Raw genomic sequence first — 19182 nt, forward strand, 5'->3', positions numbered from 1 at the left:
AAGATACAAGGTAATTTCTTAATTATGTATCTAGAGATAAAGCATTTTTCAAAGCAGCCTAAGTACTTATCATAAATTGACTTTTTTATATTTAAAAAATATGAAATTTCTCAATTAAATTTTTTTCACAATAAATTATTATAGAAATAAAAAATTTTTCAAAATTTTGAAGTCTGACTGCACCTAAGTGACCAACAAAGAACAACCTCTAAAAAATGAATTAGACCCAAAATTAATATTAAAATAATTAATAATTTCAGAACCTGGAGAAAAACCAGCCCCTTCCTTCAGCATCATCAGCAACTTGTTCTTCAACAACGAACACGACAAGCATAGCTGAGAACGAAGGTAGCAAAGAAGACGGAATGCTCGACATACGAACTCTTCGCGAGAAGAGCAGGAACCTGGATTTGCCACTGATATCCGCGCTCTGCAACGACCGGTACTTACTGAAGCAAACCAAGGCATTCGTACTGCCGAAGCATCCCGCAGAGAGTTCGTCATCTCCAGCGGCAGGGTCGTCAAATTCAGTCACAACAACTACAGCTTCTTCCAGCAAGAACTCAATAGGTCTGTCCCGGGACACCACCACCAGTTCCATTTCCAGCAGGAACAAGTACCCCGTCAGTGGACTGTCCACCACACAGATTGCCAAGCCTCCAAGGAAACTGTCAGCCAGTACTCACAGACATCCCTCTGAAATAAAAGGAAATTCCTACATGATTAATTCACCACTTACTAAAGTTTCCTCATCCCCAGGGAAAAAAGACCCCACGAGAGCATCACACTCGTGATTTCATTTGATATTCAGATAAAATATTATTTAAAATACAAATTACATAATAATAATAAAAAGAAAACAGACCGTGCTTCTTCAACTCAGGGTGCCATTTATAACAGAAAGAAAATTTTATATTAAAATATTAAAATAAAACATTCCCAGTCAGCGTCGTTTCATTTTTTAATTATAATAATTATTATTAATAGTTAATAATAATATAAATATTTTTTATAAAAACGTCTTCCGCGTTGTACTTTATTAGTTTTATTTTATTTCATTTTATACATTGCGCTCGTCGTTAAATTTATTATTAATTAAATTTTAAGTTTTTTTTTTATAATTATCGATTATTTTTAGTTTTATTATTATTAATAATTAATATTTTAATTAATAACACTCCTTGTAATTAAAGTAACTGGTATGCAGTATGACCGCGGTGGAACGTATGATTGTTAATTAATTAAAGAAAAATAATACACGACGCTGTTATTTGCTCAAATATTGTCACAAAATTAATACCATTATATTTTATTATAAATTTTTTCTTTAATTATAATTGAAGATTATTAAAACTATGAAAACAATGTAGTATTATTTGAATGATTAATAATGTACGCATAATATGTTAAATGATCGTCAATACTTACATTTGTAGCGTGCAAACAATAAATATTATTTTTTTTTCTTTTTTTTTTTTAGTTACTAAGTAATCATACACGTATTTTTATACTCGAGATTTTAAGTGTAATTGTAATTATTAAAAGCAGATGTTAATGCAATAAATAATAGTATAACATTATATAAATAAACTACTGGATTTTTTTTTTAGTTGTTCTATAAAGCAACCTATAATAAAATCACCTAAAATGATGACACTGAATTGATGTGGAAAAATGATTGATGATTTAATTAAGACACTGAAGTTGACAGACATTAGAAATTTTTTTAGAATTTTAAAGTCGTGAAATTATTGTAAAATAAATTGAATAAAAAAACCCTACATGTGCAAATTAAAAAAAAAACTTGCAACCTTGCAGTCACTAATGGGACTGCCATGACTTGTGAACTATAAATAAATAAATTTTTGCTTTATTAAGTAATGAATTTTATTAAATTGCATTGTATTTTCTTAACTATTGACGTTTTTAAAGATATAAGCTCATCCCGATGTTACACTCATCACGAGCTTTCATTTGAGTACCCACACGCATTTTTGATATATTTTTCATATATACATATATATAATATATATAAATATATGAAAAATTGATGTGGGTACTTAAATGAAAGGTCTTGATGAGTATAACATCAGGATGAGCTTAGATCTTTCAAAATGTCATTAGATTACAAGATAGAAGGTAATTTCTTAAGTATTGACATTTTTGAAGATATAAGCTCATCCCGATGTTATACTCATCAAGAGCTTTCATTTGAGTACCCACACGCATTTTTGATATATTTTTCATATATACATATATATAATATATATAAATATATGAAAAATTGATGTGGGTACTTAAATGAAAGGTCTTGATGAGTATAACATCAGGATGAGCTTAGATCTTTCAAAATGTCATTAGATTACAAGATAGAAGGTAATTTCTTAAGTATTGACATTTTTGAAGATATAAGCTCATCCCGATGTTATACTCATCAAGAGCTTTCATTTGAGTACCCACACGCATTTTTGATATATTTTTCATATATACATATATATAATATATATAAATATATGAAAAATTGATGTGGGTACTCAAATGAAAGGTCTTGATGAGGATCATGTCAGGATTAGCTTATATTTTTAAAAATGTCAATAGATCTCAAGATAAAAGGTAATTTCTTAATTATTGACATTTTTGAAGATATAAGCTCATCCCGATGTTATACTCATCAAGAGCTTTCATTTGAGTACCCACATGCATTTTTGATATATTTTTCATATATACATATATATAATATATAAAAATATATGAAAAATTGATGTGGGTACTCAAATGAAAGGTCTTGATGAGGATCATGTCAGGATTAGCTTATATTTTTAAAAATGTCAATAGATCTCAAGATAAAAGGTAATTTCTTAATTATTGACATTTTTGAAGATATAAGCTCATCCCGATGTTATACTCATCACGAGCTTTCATTTGAGTACCCACACGCATTTTGATATATTTTTCATATATACATATATATAATATATATAAATATATGAAAAATTGATGTGGGTACTCAAATGAAAGATCTTGATGAGTATAACATCAGGATGAGCTTAGATCTTTAAAAATGTCAATAGATCTCAAGATAAAAGGTAATTTCTTAATTATTGACATTTTTGAAGATATAAGCTCATCCCGATGTTATACTCATCAAGAGCTTTCATTTGAGTACCCACATGCATTTTTGATATATTTTTCATATATACATATATATAATATATATAAATATATGAAAAATTGGTGTGGGTACTCAAATGAAAGGTCTTGATGAGTATCATGTCAGGATTAGCTTATATTTTTAAAAATGTCAATAGATCTCAAGATAAAAGGTAATTTCTTAATTATTGACATTTTTGAAGATATAAGCTCATCCCGATGTTATACTCATCAAGAGCTTTCATTTGAGTACCCACATGCATTTTTGATATATTTTTCATATATACATATATATAATATATATAAATATATGAAAAATTGACGTGGGTACTCAAATGAAAGGTCTTGATGAGTATCATGTCAGGACGAGCTGACATCTTTAAAAATGTCAATATTTCATAAAATACAAGGTCATTTCTTAATAATGTATCTAGAGAAATCATATAGATTATTAGTAGAAATTTTGAAAAGCATTTTTTTTATTGTAATTTGTTGTTAACTAACAAGTTGTAACTAACTAACAAGTTGTAACCTAAAATGATAACCTGTAAATCAGTTTGTCGCAACTTGTAGAATGAGACAATTATTTTCAGTCAGTTTTTTTTAAACGATTGATTTTATTAATAAAAAAATTGAATTATTAAATATAAAGTAATAATTCAATGTCAAAAATTAAACTATTTTATTGAATAATAATAATATTATATTCAACATGAAGATGAATGGAGCATACAAATATCTACAACAGGCTCTAAGAATTGATAACCTAAAAATTTCAAGCTGTCAGTGTCCGGAGTAATGAAACGTAAGCCATTGAACTTCGTAATATCTACATAAATAAATTCAGCTGTCAAATAATTTAATTACAAAATAAGGTAAGAGGTAAAAAAAAAATTAATACTCACCCCTGTGAAACCATTGAATGAAAAAATATATATTTTGCCGGCTGTTATCTGCATTGGAATATTTGCACCACTTGACATGCAGACAAGCCAAGATCTTCTTGATTTATTAGACATTTCCTCCCATTTGCAAACATAAAACATTTCCTGTAAATTTTTGTGCTTGATGGGAAAAAAAAAATTATCAGTTGTGTAATGATTTCAGTACATTTGATACTTACTTCTGTCAACAAAATTTCGCCCATCAAACAATTCGCAAATAAACACGCCAGCGCTGCGCAAATGTAGTTGAATAACATTAAAAACGCTACTGTTTCATTAGCTTCTAACGCCTGTTCAATTTTATTTTATTGTAAAATTAAATTCAATTAAAAGTTTTGAATAAATTACCACAATTGCACTGAACAATACCAAAGCCAGCAGCGGGATCCAAATTAGTAGTTCAACAAAAAGCATTGGAGTACAAGTTTCATTTACTCTGTGGATTAACCTAAGTATAAAAAATTATTATTCAATGTCTGATTGTTCAGCTGAAAAATATATTTGTAGTACTCAAGTCAGCTGACATTTTTTGTTTTTTTTTTATAAATAAATCTGAATGAAATTTTTTTTTTATTTTTACACAGGTGAAAAAATTACTTGAATCATGTAAATAAATTTGAAAAACTTCATCTTCTTGATTCAAGAAGAAAAATTTTTAAACTAAAAACTCTTTCTTAGTTTAAGTAAATTTTATTCGATTCAAGAATTTTTTATCTTCATTCAAGTTAATTTTTTTCCAGTATAGATGTACAATTTTTTTTATAACAAATCCAAAATAATTACAAATATCTGTTAGTTTTAGTATTATAAAATACTCAAATTATTATGACACAAAAGTTGACTTTAGAAACTTTTTTAAAACTTTATAACAATGAAATTATTGTGAAAAAAATTTTTCGAAAATTTTGCATTTGAAACCTAAAGAAGAAATTTTTGAAAGGATTTATATTATTGTAAATGATTTTTTGTACACAGAAAAAAAAATTAACTTGAATCTAGTAAATAATTTTGAAGAACTTCATCTTCTTGATTTGAATATAAAAATTTTTAAACTAAGAAACTTTTTTTAGTTTCAGTAAATTTTATTTAATTCAAGAATTTTTCGTCTTGATTCAAATGAATTTTTTTTTTCTGAGCAAGAATTATTAAAATATAAAATTATCAGCTAACTTCAGTATTATAAATTATTACATACTTTATCAGCTCCACATGTTTGAGAACAATATGTTTAATAAGACTCTCTGTTTTATTGCCACTATTACAATTAATATTTTTAATCCTTTTTGCAAGAATGGCAATCCGCGCACATATGTTTGATATTATTACAAACTGCAAATTAATTGACGCAATGTAACCTATTGCGGTTACAGGTAGTGGCAATTCAAAAATATAAAGCAAAATTGTTTTTCTGTAAGATGTGCCGTTTGAGTTGAATAATTTAACTCTGTATGGAATTTCCAGAGTTGCAGGATAGTTCAGAAGCCCTTTTTTCAATTTTTCAAATATATATAATAAAATCTACTTACACATATATACACCTATGTATATTAGAACAATAAATAAAAATTTACCAAGACATACTTTTATAACTTACAAGATATGATATACTTCTGTAAAGGTAGCAAACAAAAACCGAACGCAGCAATAATGATTGAAGTCATTGTGACAATATAAAAGTTTTTTGCTTTCAAGTAGTACTTAATATAAATTTCTTTTTCACTTTTACTTGGATAATTTTTGACGTCACAATTGTCGAATATTTCTTCAATTATTTCCTTCATTTTAACTGAAAATCTGATAAATATCAGCCGAATCACCATCACCAGTTGCACTAGTGTTCCCAAAAAATTAGCGGTCATAAGTTGAAGACTTCCGAAAATTGAAACTACATCATTGAAAGCCATCGACAGGTAAATAGTTTCATAACTCAGGTAAATCATAAACATTGTCAGTTTTTTTCTCGACTGATTGATTGGCCATGCGTTCAATATTTGGATTAGCCCTCCAATTTTTTTTATCATCAATTTACTTTCCTCGAATTGTTTCTGAAATATTTATTTTATCTTTTTTAATTTTATCTTTTCTAGACACTTGACACACTATTATTATGATGAATTCAATTTAAAAAAAAAAAAAAAACGAATTTTAAAGTATTGAAAATAATTTTAATTTAAATTATGAAACTAATAAAGTTAGCCGACTTTTTTGATTTTCTTATTTTGCTTAATTTATTCAATTTTAACTAAAAAATATTTTTAAAAAATTGTACTTATAGTTTTTGAAGTTTTCAATAAATTAAAAAATTTTTTTTCCATTGTTTTGTTATAATTCTTTAATAAAAAAAATCATTAAAATTTTTAGATGTCGGCTAACTTTATTTTCATTAAATTATGCCATTGAAATTTGCAGACAATTGACAATTTTTTTTTTAAATAAACTAGAGCAAGAAAATTATTAAAAAAAAAATTGCATTTACAATTTTTTAGAGCTTCTAAAGATGGAATTATTAGAATAAATTATTCTTGCTACAATTTACTTAATATCAAATTTTAAAAAATTATCGCATGTCTCAATTTGATTCTATAATTTCAAACTTTATCATTTCGAGGACTTTCTTTAATCAGAGATAATACGGCTTACCTCGACAGTTATTTCCATAACTGGTAATGTTGACGTGAAGATGTCGAATGACAGCCTCCAAAAATTTCAATATTTTTTCACCTTACCAAGCTTTGTTTCATAAGATATTGTCTTCCATGATGCAAACATTTAGGAATAATTAATAATGTTACCTTCTGTGGTTATTACTTATTCTATCGCATGTGAATAATAAAGTTTGTTCTCACATGCATGATTTTTTTCCGTTTTCAGAGGGCTTGCACAATTTCTAAAGCAGACAGCAGCTTTAGTTACTTTGCACCTGTGAGGAAGTGACATTATTTTTGTACCTGTGCTACAATAAACACGAACATGTCATGAATATGCTTGTGGTTATGCTGAGACATTTTTTACGTGAGTAAGCTATTTTTTTTTAAGTTATTCTATATTAAATAAATCAATATTATTTCAATGAATATCTCTTTTGTAAAGTTAATTGTTATTATTTAAAAATTTTAAACGCGCTCTTAGCCTTCAAATAATTTTGGTGTTTTGAAATGTCACTTTTTCAATTTTCTAGAGAAAATTTTTTGTCGCAAATGATAATTAATATCTGACACAATTTATAATGATTAAAAAAAAATTTCTGACAGCTTTAACCATTGAAATATTTTTTATCTTCATTCACAAAATGGTCATCGGAATAAAATTATTTTTATAGAAATAAATTAAACAAACAAGTAAAATACAAAATAAATAATTATTAAATGTTGAAAATAAAAAGGTTTATTTATCTAGATCAAGTATTACTAGTTTGATATTAAACTTTCAAGAAAATACACAAATGTCGGAACAACAGGCTATATAAACTAAAAATTTCAAGCTGTCAGTGTTCTCAGCAATGAAACGTAAGCCATTGAACTTCGTAGTATCTAGTTTAAACAAATTTGATTATTAATAAATTAATTACTTAACTTGGTAATAGATTAATACTTACCCCCGTGAAACTATTAAATGAAAAAATATATATTTTTCCAGCAGTTATTTGCATCGGAATTTTCGCGCCACCGATCATGCAAATAAGCCAGGATTGTTTTGATTTTTGAGACATTTCTTCCCAATTGCAAATGTAGAACGTCTCCAGTAAATTTTCGTGCTTGGTACGAATTGTCAGAATTATTTTTAAATCAGAAAAAAAAAACATTACATACTTTATATTTTAATTGATACTGAAATTAGCAGACATCTGGCAATTTTTACAATTTTACTCAACATTTGATTGTAAAAAAAATTCCACGTAGAAATTTTAGAAAACAATTTTTATGAATTATTTTTGGAGTATTTATTATTAAAAATAAATCTAAAAATTATCAGACATCTGGTGATTTTAGTACATTCGATACTTACTTCTGTTAACAAAAGTTCACCCATTAAACAATTGGCGAACAAACTCGACAATACTGCGCCGACGTAAACAAATAACATTAAAAACGCTAATGTTTCGCTTGCTTCCAACGCCTGTTTAGTTAATTTTAGTTACTTTTTTTTATTGTATAATGAAATTTTTTAATTAAGAAATAATTTCATTTTTTAGTGAAGTCAATTTAATCTTTTAAATAAATTACCACAATTGCACTGAACAATACCAAAGCCAGCAGTGGGATCAGAATTAGTAGTTCTACAAATAGCATTGGAGTACAAGTTTTTTCAACTTTTTTCGTCAATCTAAAAACTTATTATTATTATTCAATCTGTTTTTGGTATCCTAAAAAAATACCCGCATTACCTATGATTATCAATTCAGCAGATACTTAACAATTTCTTTGATTTTTTTTTTAATTATTTACAGTTTCTTGCTACAAAAATTTTCTGCACTGATACAAAAATTAACTCGACTTTACAGAATTTACTTGATAGTTTTGAAGAACATCTTCTTAATTTGAGTAGAAAAATTCTTAAACTAAGAAATTTTTCTTACTTCAATTAAAGTTAAATATTTGATTCGTCTTAATTAAAGTTAATTTTTTCATCAGTGCAGTTATCAAAACCACCCTTAAATTTTCCACAACAGATTTAATTGCTGGTACATGGAATTTCGGGTATTTTGTTACTTAGCCAGATTGTTTAATTGTAAAAAAATTAAATTATTACATACTTTATCAGCTCCACATGTTTAAGAACAATATATTTAATACAACTCTCAGTTTTATTGTCTCTATTACAATTAATATTTTTAATCCTATTCGCAAGAATGGCAATCCGCGCACATATGTTTGATATTCTTACAAATTGCAAATTAATTGCTGCAGTGTAACAAATTGAAGTAACGGGTAGTGGAATTTCAAAAATATAAAGCAGAATTGTTTGTCTATAAGATGTACCGTTTGAGTAGAATAATTTAGCTCTGTATGGAATTTCCAGAGTTGCAGGATAGTGCAAAAGCCCTTTTTTTGAATTTTCAAAACATATTTAATAATGTATATATGTATATATCTACACTGATAAAAAAGATAACTTCATTCAAGAAAAAAAATCTTGAACTAAGTATGACATTTTGAAGAAAATGACTTTCTTTCTCAAGAATTTTTCTTCTTGATGTAAGAAACTTATTTTGTTCTAAATGGTATTCTTGGATCAAAATTTTTTCTTTTGAGTCAAGTTATTTTTTTTATCAGTGTATGTATTAGAGAATAAAATATCATTTACATTTACAAAGAAATAAATTACTTACAAGATATGATATACTTCTGTAAAGGTAGCAAACAAAAACCGAACGCAGCAATAATGATAGAAGTCATTGTGACAATATAAAAGTTTTTAGCCTTCAAGCTGTACTTAATATAAATTTCTTTTTCACTTTTACTTGGATAATTTTTACCGTCACAATTGTCGAATATTTCTTCAATTATTTCCTTCATTTTAACTGAAAATCTGATAAATATCAACCGACTCACCATCACCAGTTGCACTAGTGTTCCCAAAAAATTAGCGGTCATGAGCTGGAGATTTCCGAAAATTGAAACTACATCATTGAAAGCCATCGACAGGTAAATAGTTTCATAACTAAGGTAAATTATAAACATTGTCAGTTCTTTTCTCGACTGATTGATTGGCCATGCTTTCAATATTTGGATTAGCCCTCCAATTTTTTTTATCATCAATTTACTTTCCTCGAATTGTTTCTGAAATATTTATTTTATGTTTTTAAATTTTATCACTTCCAGACACTTGACACTAGCCTAATAAACTCAATAAAAAAAAAAATTAAAGTATTGAAAATAATTTATAACACTGAGGTCAGCAAACATCTGACTTTTTTTTCATAAATTACAAAACAAAATATTTTTATAAATAATTTGCACTTGGAATTTTTTCAATTTTCTAAATGTGGAATTTTTTTTTTTATTTTTGAATGATAATTCACTTGTTAAAAAAATCAAAAAAATTAACAAATGTCTGTTAGTTTCAGTTTCATTAATAACTCTTATTTAAATTTAATTATTTCCCGTACTTTTTTAAATCAGAGGTTATATTGCTTACCTCGAATGCTATTTCCATAACTGGTAATGTCGATGTGAAGATATCGAATGACAGCCTAAAAAATGTCAATATTTTTTCACCTTATGAAGCTTTGTTCCGTAAGATATTGTTTTCCATGACGCGCACATCGATGAATAGTTAATAATCAAACTCCATGTAGTTATTGTTTCTTCTTTTGCATGTAAATAATAAAGTTTGTTCTCACATACATGATTCTTTTCCGTTTTCAGGAGGCTTGCACAATTTCTAGAGCGGACAGCAACTTTAGTTACTTTGCACCCTATGAAGAAGTGACATTTATTTTTTGTACCTGTGCTTCAATAAACACGAACTTATGTCATGGATATGCTTGTGGTTATGCTGAGATGTTTTTCACATGAGTAAGCTATTTTTTTTTAAGTTATTCTATATTAAATAAATCATTATTATTTTAATGGATATTACTTTTGTAAAGTTAATTGTTATTATTTAAAAATTTTAAACGCGCACTTAATCTTCAAATAATTTTGGTGCTTGAAATGTCACTTTTGTAATTTTCTAGTGAAAATTTTTTGTCGTAAATGATTATTCATATCTGACACAATTTATAATGATTAAAAAAAATTTCTGACAGCTTTAACCATTGAAATAGTATATTACACACCTGTGGCAAGAAAATGAGAAATGTCTCAGAACACATATATGTTGCCCGAGGCGAAGCCGAGGTCGACATATATGTGATCTGAGATATTTATTATTTTCCTGCCATAGGTTTGTATACTATTTTTCTGTCCGACAGAGGCGGAAAGCGGCAATTTCGTTTAGCGCAGCGGGCCGAAAGTTGCCACTTTCCGCCTGGAGGGCAGAAATATTTTTTATCTTCATTCACAAAATGGCCATCAGAATAAATTTATTTTTAGAGTAATAAATTAAACAAACAATTAAAATAAATAATTATTAAATGTTGAAAATAAAAAGGTTTATTTATCTACACCAAATACAAGTACACAGTAAAAAATATTGTGTATTTGTGTCGAAAACGGTTTGTGTTAAAAATTGTAGTGTGTTAAAATAACACAAAGTTTGTGTTACTTTATTTTGTAACATAAAAAATGTGTTATACACTCTTCATTAACACATTTTGTATGTTACTGTGGAATTAACGCAAAGTTTGTGTTAAAATCTCCATCAATATAACATTAACTTTGTGTTAACAGCGCGTCGGTTCTTTACTTTACGCAGCAACCGTTTTCACAAAGTGAGCGTCATCATTGGCATCTATTTTGTTGGTGTTTTGAGTGTTAATAATAGAGTTATTTATTCGAAAAATTAAAGATAAAGTGAGTTTATAATACGAACAGAAAAATTGATGTAATCAACGGTGAGTGATTATTTATTTATTATTGAAATTTCTGAATACTGTAGATAACCTTTCTTTCTTCAAAGATAACCTTAAAATTTGTTTTTATAAAATTAAGTACTCTTAATAGTAGATATTAAAAAAATATTCTCTGTAAAATTTATGATTATTATAAATTAAAATTTCTGAATTTTTAACTGCCAGTTAGTGATTTTTGTTTTTATTAATTTTTTTTTTTATTTTTATGCCAAGTATACAATACTAAAATTTATTTTGACGTAAGTTTTATTTTTTTTTAGATAAGTGGGAATTCATCTAACATTCAAAAATTTGATGTAAATCAAAGTCAAAAAGTGACTGTCATGTTTATTCTGGAGTGGAAAAATACTAAAGTTTGAGCCAAACTAAATTTGCCTGATACGTTTAACAACCTTGTTTTAAAAGATTAATCTTCATTATAACTAATTATTTCTTATAATCTAATATTCTTATAATCTAATATGAAAATATAATTAATATTATTAAATAACAAAGACAACTATATTTTTTAATTTGCTGCTTCATTTCTAAAATCTATAAATTGTTTTTCGATTTAATTATTTAAAATTTTACCTACAATTATTTACATTCAATAACTGTTGATTTAATAAAATGTAAATAAAAAAAAAATTTTTTTTTAATAAATATTATTGACTACAGTTGAGGAAATAAAAAAAAATTATTTTATAGGTATAAAATAGTTGATTAGAATAAATAAAATTATTTAACATTTATTTTGTGTTAAAATTGACACTTTAAAAGTGTAAGATTCTTTGCGCCCTCTTGTGGCGATATTTTAACATAATCTTTGTGTTAAAAAGGGGTTACACAAAGTTTGTGTCAAAATTTCAACACAAATTTTGTGTCAACCGTTTTTAACACACAAACTGTGTTGATTTTACACAATATTTTTTACTGTGTAGTATAATATTAAACTTGCTATAAAATACACAAATTCTGACACAACAGGCTATAAAACCTAAAAGTTTCAATCTGTCAGTGTTCTCAGTAATGAAACGTAAGCCATTGAACTTCGTAGTATCTAGTTTAAACAAATTTGATTATTAATAAATTAATTACTAAACTTGGTCATAAATTAATACTTACTCCCGTGAAACCATTAAATGAAAAAATATATATTTTTCCAGCAGTCATTCGCATCGGAATTTTCGCACAACTCACCATGCAAATAAGCCAGGATTGTTTCGATTTTTGAGACATTTCTTCCCAATAGCAAATGTAGAACCTCTGTAGTAAATTTTCGTGCTTGGTACGAAGTGTCAGAATTATTTTTAAATCAGAAAAAAAAAAACATTACATATTTTATATTTTATTTGATATTGAAATTAGCAGACATCTAGCAATTTTTACAATTTCACCCAACATTTAATTGTAAAAAAAATTCCACGTAGAAATTTTAGAAACCATTTTTTATGAATTATTTTTCAAGTATTTATTTTTAAAATAAACCTAAAAATCATTAGACGTCTGGTGATTTTAGTACATTCGATACTTACTTCTGTTAACAAAAGTTCACCCATTAAACAATTGGCGAACAAACACGATAATACTGCGCTTACGTAAGTTATTAACATTAAGAACCCTACTGTTTCACTGGCTTCCAACGCCTGTCAGTCAATTCCAATTATTGCAGTTAAAATAATATTTAATAATCAAGTTACAGCTTTTTAAAAATTACCAAAATTGCGCTGAATAGTACCAGCGCAAGAAGTGGAATTAAAACAATTATTTCAAGAAGAAATACTGGAGTCCAAGTTTCATCTACTCTTTTTGTTAATCTAAAAATGGATTATTATTCAACAGATTGTTTTAATGTGGAATATTTAAATAATTACATACCTGATCAGCTCTAAATGTTTAAGCACGATATGTTTGATAAGACTATCAGTTTTCATGGCTATACTATTGTTAATTTGATTGATTCTATTTCCTAAAATGGCGATCCGAGCACATATGTTTGATATTATTATAAATTGCATGTTAACAGTCGCAAAGTAACATAATGCGGTAATAGGCAGCGGTGCTTGATAAATATAAAGGAAAATTGATTGCTTAAGAGTCGTCTCATTTGTGTTGAATATTTTTGCTCTGTAAGGAAGCTCTAGAGGTGCCGGTTGATGGAGAAGCCCTTTTTTAAAAATTTTATAATTCGATAAAATTTAGTAACTCAGAATAGTGTTTACAACTGAAGATAATTTTGATACACACTCAGAAATTTATGGCAATAATCACTATCGTTTATTTTTAATGATTATCATTTTAGATCATAATTTAATTATTCTTCACATTGAAATTATTGATTAAAATCGGGGATGATAATTATTATTATCTCAGTATTATATTAATTATTATCAACTGTTATAATTACTGCTGATAATGATCACCATGCTGTATTAAAAAATATTAATCAAAATCTACTTTCTAAGTAGGTATTTCTGTAAATATTTATTTTACATGTCTCAAGAATTTTTTTATTAAACACATTATCTCAATTTATTTAAAAATAATGATACTTAAAAGATAAAAATCTATTTGAAATTTATTTAAGTAAAAATTTTTCAAATATTTGTTATAATTATCAAATGATCTTTAAAAAAATTTAATTCTAGAAAAAAAAATTCGTTTAATGTGGAGGACGATAGAATTTTAATTATTATTATTTGTATGACTTACAAAACAGGAAATATAAAAGGTATTTAAAATTTTATGTCAGTTAAAAAAAAAATAAAATTTTAAAAGAAAATTTTTGTATCTGTTTAAAAAAACTGAAATTTTGAAAGAAATTTTTTATCAATTTAAAAAAATTGAAATTTTGAAAAAAAATTTTTTTTTGTTTCAACAAATTGAAATTTTGAAAAAATTTTTTTTGTCAAGAATAAAAAAAAATTCACTTCAGTTGTCAACATAAAAGATTAACAAAAAAAAAAATTACATGCTATAAAATAATTCTGTGCAGGCAAAATATAAAAACTCAATCCAGCGCCAGTACCAAATCCCATTGTTATTTTATAAAAATTAGTCGCCATTTCGCTATATTTAATGTAAATTATTTTTTCATCAGTTCTCTGATAATTTTTATCGCAAACATCATCTTTAATCTCAACAATAATATTTCTAAGTCTTGACGAAAACTTAACAAATATCAACCGGATCATCATTATCATTTGCACCAGTGTCCCTATTAGATTAGTAGACATTAGCTGGAGATCGCCAAATATTGAAAATAAATCGTAATAAGCCATTGCGAGATAAACATTCTCGTGAATTAAATATAATAAAAAAAGTATTAATTTTTTTTTAGTCGGATTGATTGGCCATGCGTTCAAAAATTCTATGATCCACCTGACTTTGTCAAACATAAACTTAGTTTGCTCGAATTTACTCTAAAACATCAGTTTAAAATTTATTTTTATTATTAATTTCACAAATAGTATTAATTTAATACAAGATTACCTCAACATTTGTGTTCATAACTCTCAATATTTGTTTTTTTCAGACAGTTGTTCCATCAAAGCAGGAAAACTACAACTGACCATTGCTTGCAAATTTATCACGATCAAGAGGGGATTAAATTCATTTCATGAATAATATATCAAACTTTCAGTAAGTTTTCCTTTATCTTCTATTATTATTGCATGAATAATAAAATTTATTCCCGCATGCACGCGATTCGCTCGGACTTTCAGGGGGTTCGGGAAATTACTGTCGCAAACAGATATTTAGTAACTTTATATCGTTCGACCTAATCATATATCTACGATAAATTACAAATTTTATAGCAATGTTTAGTACAATTACATAAATAGAATTATGTGCGATGGGATGAATAAAAAAAGAAAATTATAAAAACTTTGAATCGTTAAAATTTAACTTTAGCGTAAATGTGAAAAAATAGCTTATAATTTTGGAATATATGAAATAATTTTTAAAATAAATTGCATTATTTTCTTTAAAAAAATTAATTCAATGTTTGTGTTCAAAAAAAAATTTATTTAATTAATAAAACACTTATACTTAGTTGTGATTAATTTTATTAAATCTCATATAAAAAATTTTCCATATAAATTTTTTAAAGAAAAAATGTGGATTAATTTTCAAAATTATTCTCTAGAAAAAATTGAATATTTTTTTTATGAAAAATTCTATGCTCATTTTTGACTAATCAAAAAAAATGCTACTGTATTGCCTACTGCAGGTTTTTCTAAAGTGTTTATAAAAACAGTCAACAATGTCGAATATTCTCGATTACATTACTTCTCGTAAAAGAGACACGTATGCCATGATTGACTTCAGGATCTAATAAAAAAAAAAAAAAAAATACCAAAAATAATTGTAATTACAATATTAATAGTTGAAAAATAAATATACTCACGCCTGTAAATGCGCTTAATGAGTACACGAAAAATTTACCAGCGGTTATATTTAGCGCAATTTTGGTGTAGGTCATACAAATCAAAATACTTTTTTTGTATTTTATCGGCATTTCGCACCAATTGGAATTGTAGTAGGCGTCCATAAGATTTTCACTCTTTTGATTGACAAAGTTTTCAAAATTAGTTATTTTTAAAAATTCAAAAATTAGTTATTTTTTTAGCATACAAACTTGGGTTTTCACTAACTCTCCCATGAGACAGTGTCCAAAAAGACTTGACAACGTTACGATGATATAGATGTAGTAAGGCACGGCCATTAATTTTTGGTTATTATTAAACATCTAATGTTTAAATATTTTTCATGTTAGTAATTCAAAAATATATTCTAACGAAATAAAGTTTTTCTTACAAAAAAAAAAAATTTATCTCTAAAAGTCTGTAGACTTTACTCTTATTTTATTTTTTTTTTTAATTATTTGATGTCACTTTTTATTAGTTAAAAATTAACTAATCCAAAATTTGACTATTTTTATCAATTGGAAAATTTTATAACTACTAATTATTGCTTAGTACACTTTAAAAATTTTTAAAAAGTAACTATTAATTAGTAATTTTTTATTAATTCACACTGATAGAAAGATTTGTTAATATTTAATGAGCTTTATTAACTGTTAATAAATTATTTCTTTTTTAATTTCAACTAATAAATCATTTATTAATTTTAATTCATTTATAGATAATAAATACTTATTTATATTCAATAAATGAATGAATTGTTTCCAAAAAAATGAATTTTTTTACTAATTAACAAATTCTTTTATCAGTAACATTTTAAAAAGTTTTCCTTTTTCTACTTTGATGACAAAAAACTCACAGTCAAAGCATTATAAATAACCAATGATGTGAGAGGTATGTAAAATCCAAGCTCTATGCAATAAATAGGTGTCCAAGTATTTTCAATTTTCTTAGCCAATCTGGAAAATAAGTCATTTAAATTAAGGCTCTTTAGTTAATTAATACACACAAAAAAACAAATTTTTTGCGCCAAGAAAATTTTAAAGAAAACCAAAGTTATTTTGAAGCAAAAAAAAATTTCTTGGCTCAAAAAACTTTGACTTTATTAAAGAAATTTTCATCCTTTCTTAATATTTTCAAAAATATTAATATGGTACAAAAATTTAAATAAACATCAAATAGTAAATATCCTTAATTTAAAACAAGAACCTTTTAAATATCTTAATATTTTTTTGAGCCAAGAAAATTTACACTCCAATCAAGAATTTTTTTTTTTCGGTGTACTTTTGAGTTTTTCAATTATTAAAACGCGTTGAAAAATTATATTTTTAAAAGACTTACTTAGTTAATTCCATGTGTCTAATAATTAGTTTTTGAATCATCACATTCGACGCGTTAGAATATTCTTTTGAATCCAAATTTTTAATTCTTTGCCCAAGTATTGCCATTTGTGCCGCGAGGTTCATAACAATTATCACTTGCATATTTACCGAAAAGCAGAAGTTTGGTTGGATGAATAACGCGGGAAGTTCATAAATGTGTAAAAAGAAGGTTCTTTTAAGGGATGAAACGTTGAAGAAAAATACTTTTATTTTATACGGCGGTATCAGCACTAGCGGTTCATTCGCGAACCCTTTAAAAAAAAATTAATAATTATCGCTCTAGTAAATAAATAAAATTTAAAAAGGAAAATTTTTTACTCACAAGCAGAAATGAGCCTGTACAAAGGCATCACGTAAAAATATGATGATGTAAAAACCATGAACTTGATGGTAATATGATAGTAGAGTGAAGCTGCTTTGTGAAGCTTTATAAAAATTTTTTTTTCAGTAATATCGGTCAAAGCTGCACATGCGATTTCTTCCTTGGTAGTTTTTATTATTTCACTGACATTAGAGGAGTAATTGATAAATAATAAGCGGTTGAATGTCATACCAAGACCCATTAATTGTTGAATAGTTATAGTTACTAGTTTTACGTTGCTAAAATTAGCGACCAAATTATTGACTGTCATCGCGAGATGAAGAGTTACATAAGCCACGTAAACTTTGAACTTTATCCGCTGAATGCGCGTTTTTTCAACCGGCCAAATTCCTAATAAACTCATTAACCAAGACACTTTTCCCAGCAGAGATTTAGCTTCCTTCAATTGTTTCTGTGTAAAAATATTTATCATTACACTGAAAAAAAAAAAATTATCTTGATTTAAGAGAAATTATTTTTTTAAAAAAAAAATCATTTTTAAACATTTTATTGGTTTGATTTTAAATAAAAAAACTTATTCAATTTAGCAATTTTTATTAAGAGAATTTTTCTAGTTACACAGTAAAAAAATTTTTGTCAAATTTGACACAAATATTTGTGTTGCTGACTGTTTTTATACAAACTAATTTTAATTCCACATTCTAGTGTGTTAAATCAACACATGAGAATATGAAATTCTACACACTGAAGTGCAATATTCTACTCAAAAATTTTTACACTTTACACAATGACGAAAAATTTTTTACTGTGTAGATCAACAAGATTAAAATCTCCAAAATGATTTTCTCAGATTAGAATTTTTTTCTTAAATCAAGTTTATTATTTTTTTTTTTTTTTTTCCAGTGAAGTATTTAAGTTCATTTTTCCTTCACCTCAACTTCTGAATCCATGGTGATGGTTTATTTCACAATAATCTGCGATGATATGTCGATAAAACCGCTGGTAAACTAACAAAGAACAAAGTTCGAAACTTTTTTCGAAAAATGAATAATATATTGGAATCATGATTCATTGATGATATGTGTGCTTGAGTAATGTGTTTATGACAATGCATTCAAGTATTGATTGTGTTTTTATATTAATTTTTAATTATCCTCCTGGGTCGGAATACTTCTTATAGAGATCACTGGTCAGTTATTACTGCAAGCTCAACAAAGTCAGTTCTATTTTTCTTACTTGTGCATTGTGTTTCCTGGTACATTTTTTTTTATGCGTCTTGGTATGTGGCTGTCTGTCAGCAGTTTTAGTATCAGTCTTATATATAACATTTTGTGTTATAACACAAATAAAAGACTAGTAAGAGGACGATAAGGTACAATTTTATCAATTCGAAAAAAAATTAAATTTTTAGAAATTATAAATAAAATATTTTTTCATAAATAATCTTATAAAATTTTTT

The 19182-nt window shown here is 26.2% G+C and overlaps 3 protein-coding genes across 3 annotated transcripts in view; 1 reads left to right on the top strand and 2 right to left on the bottom strand.

The window, feature by feature from the left end:
* Window positions 1-858, top strand: part of LOC123258587 (protein expanded) — a 45864-nt gene extending 45006 nt beyond the window's left edge. The window contains exon 8 of the mRNA XM_044718698.1: window positions 261-858. Within this exon, the coding sequence (XP_044574633.1) occupies window positions 261-794 (534 nt within the window). The 3' untranslated portion in view covers window positions 795-858. The remainder of the gene's footprint in view (window positions 1-260) is intronic.
* Window positions 859-3880: 3022 nt separating this feature from the next.
* On the bottom strand, window positions 3881-7075 carry LOC123258430 (odorant receptor 13a-like). Its single transcript, XM_044718432.1, has 7 exons — window positions 6735-7075; window positions 5689-6139; window positions 5290-5578; window positions 4443-4542; window positions 4274-4384; window positions 4056-4214; window positions 3881-3979 (listed from the first exon to the last, which is right to left on the bottom strand). Exons 1-7 carry the CDS (start codon window positions 6750-6752, stop codon window positions 3926-3928), a joined length of 1182 nt encoding a protein of 393 aa, XP_044574367.1. The 5' UTR covers window positions 6753-7075; the 3' UTR covers window positions 3881-3925.
* Window positions 7076-7455: 380 nt separating this feature from the next.
* LOC123260114 lies at window positions 7456-19056 on the bottom strand. The gene is made up of 19 exons (XM_044721066.1): window positions 18656-19056; window positions 17724-18174; window positions 17361-17652; window positions 16879-16978; window positions 16235-16345; window positions 16004-16159; window positions 14564-15014; window positions 13471-13759; window positions 13310-13409; window positions 13128-13238; window positions 12718-12876; window positions 12643-12652; window positions 10233-10312; window positions 9424-9874; window positions 8848-9136; window positions 8318-8417; window positions 8100-8210; window positions 7690-7848; window positions 7456-7624 (listed from the first exon to the last, which is right to left on the bottom strand). The coding sequence occupies exons 1-19, from the start codon at window positions 18671-18673 to the stop codon at window positions 7571-7573; spliced, it is 3492 nt and encodes a 1163-aa protein (XP_044577001.1). The 5' UTR covers window positions 18674-19056; the 3' UTR covers window positions 7456-7570.
* Window positions 19057-19182: the final 126 nt, after the last annotated feature.

This window comes from Cotesia glomerata, linkage group LG2, assembly GCF_020080835.1.
Source record: "Cotesia glomerata isolate CgM1 linkage group LG2, MPM_Cglom_v2.3, whole genome shotgun sequence".
NCBI classification, from domain to species: domain Eukaryota; kingdom Metazoa; phylum Arthropoda; class Insecta; order Hymenoptera; family Braconidae; genus Cotesia; species Cotesia glomerata.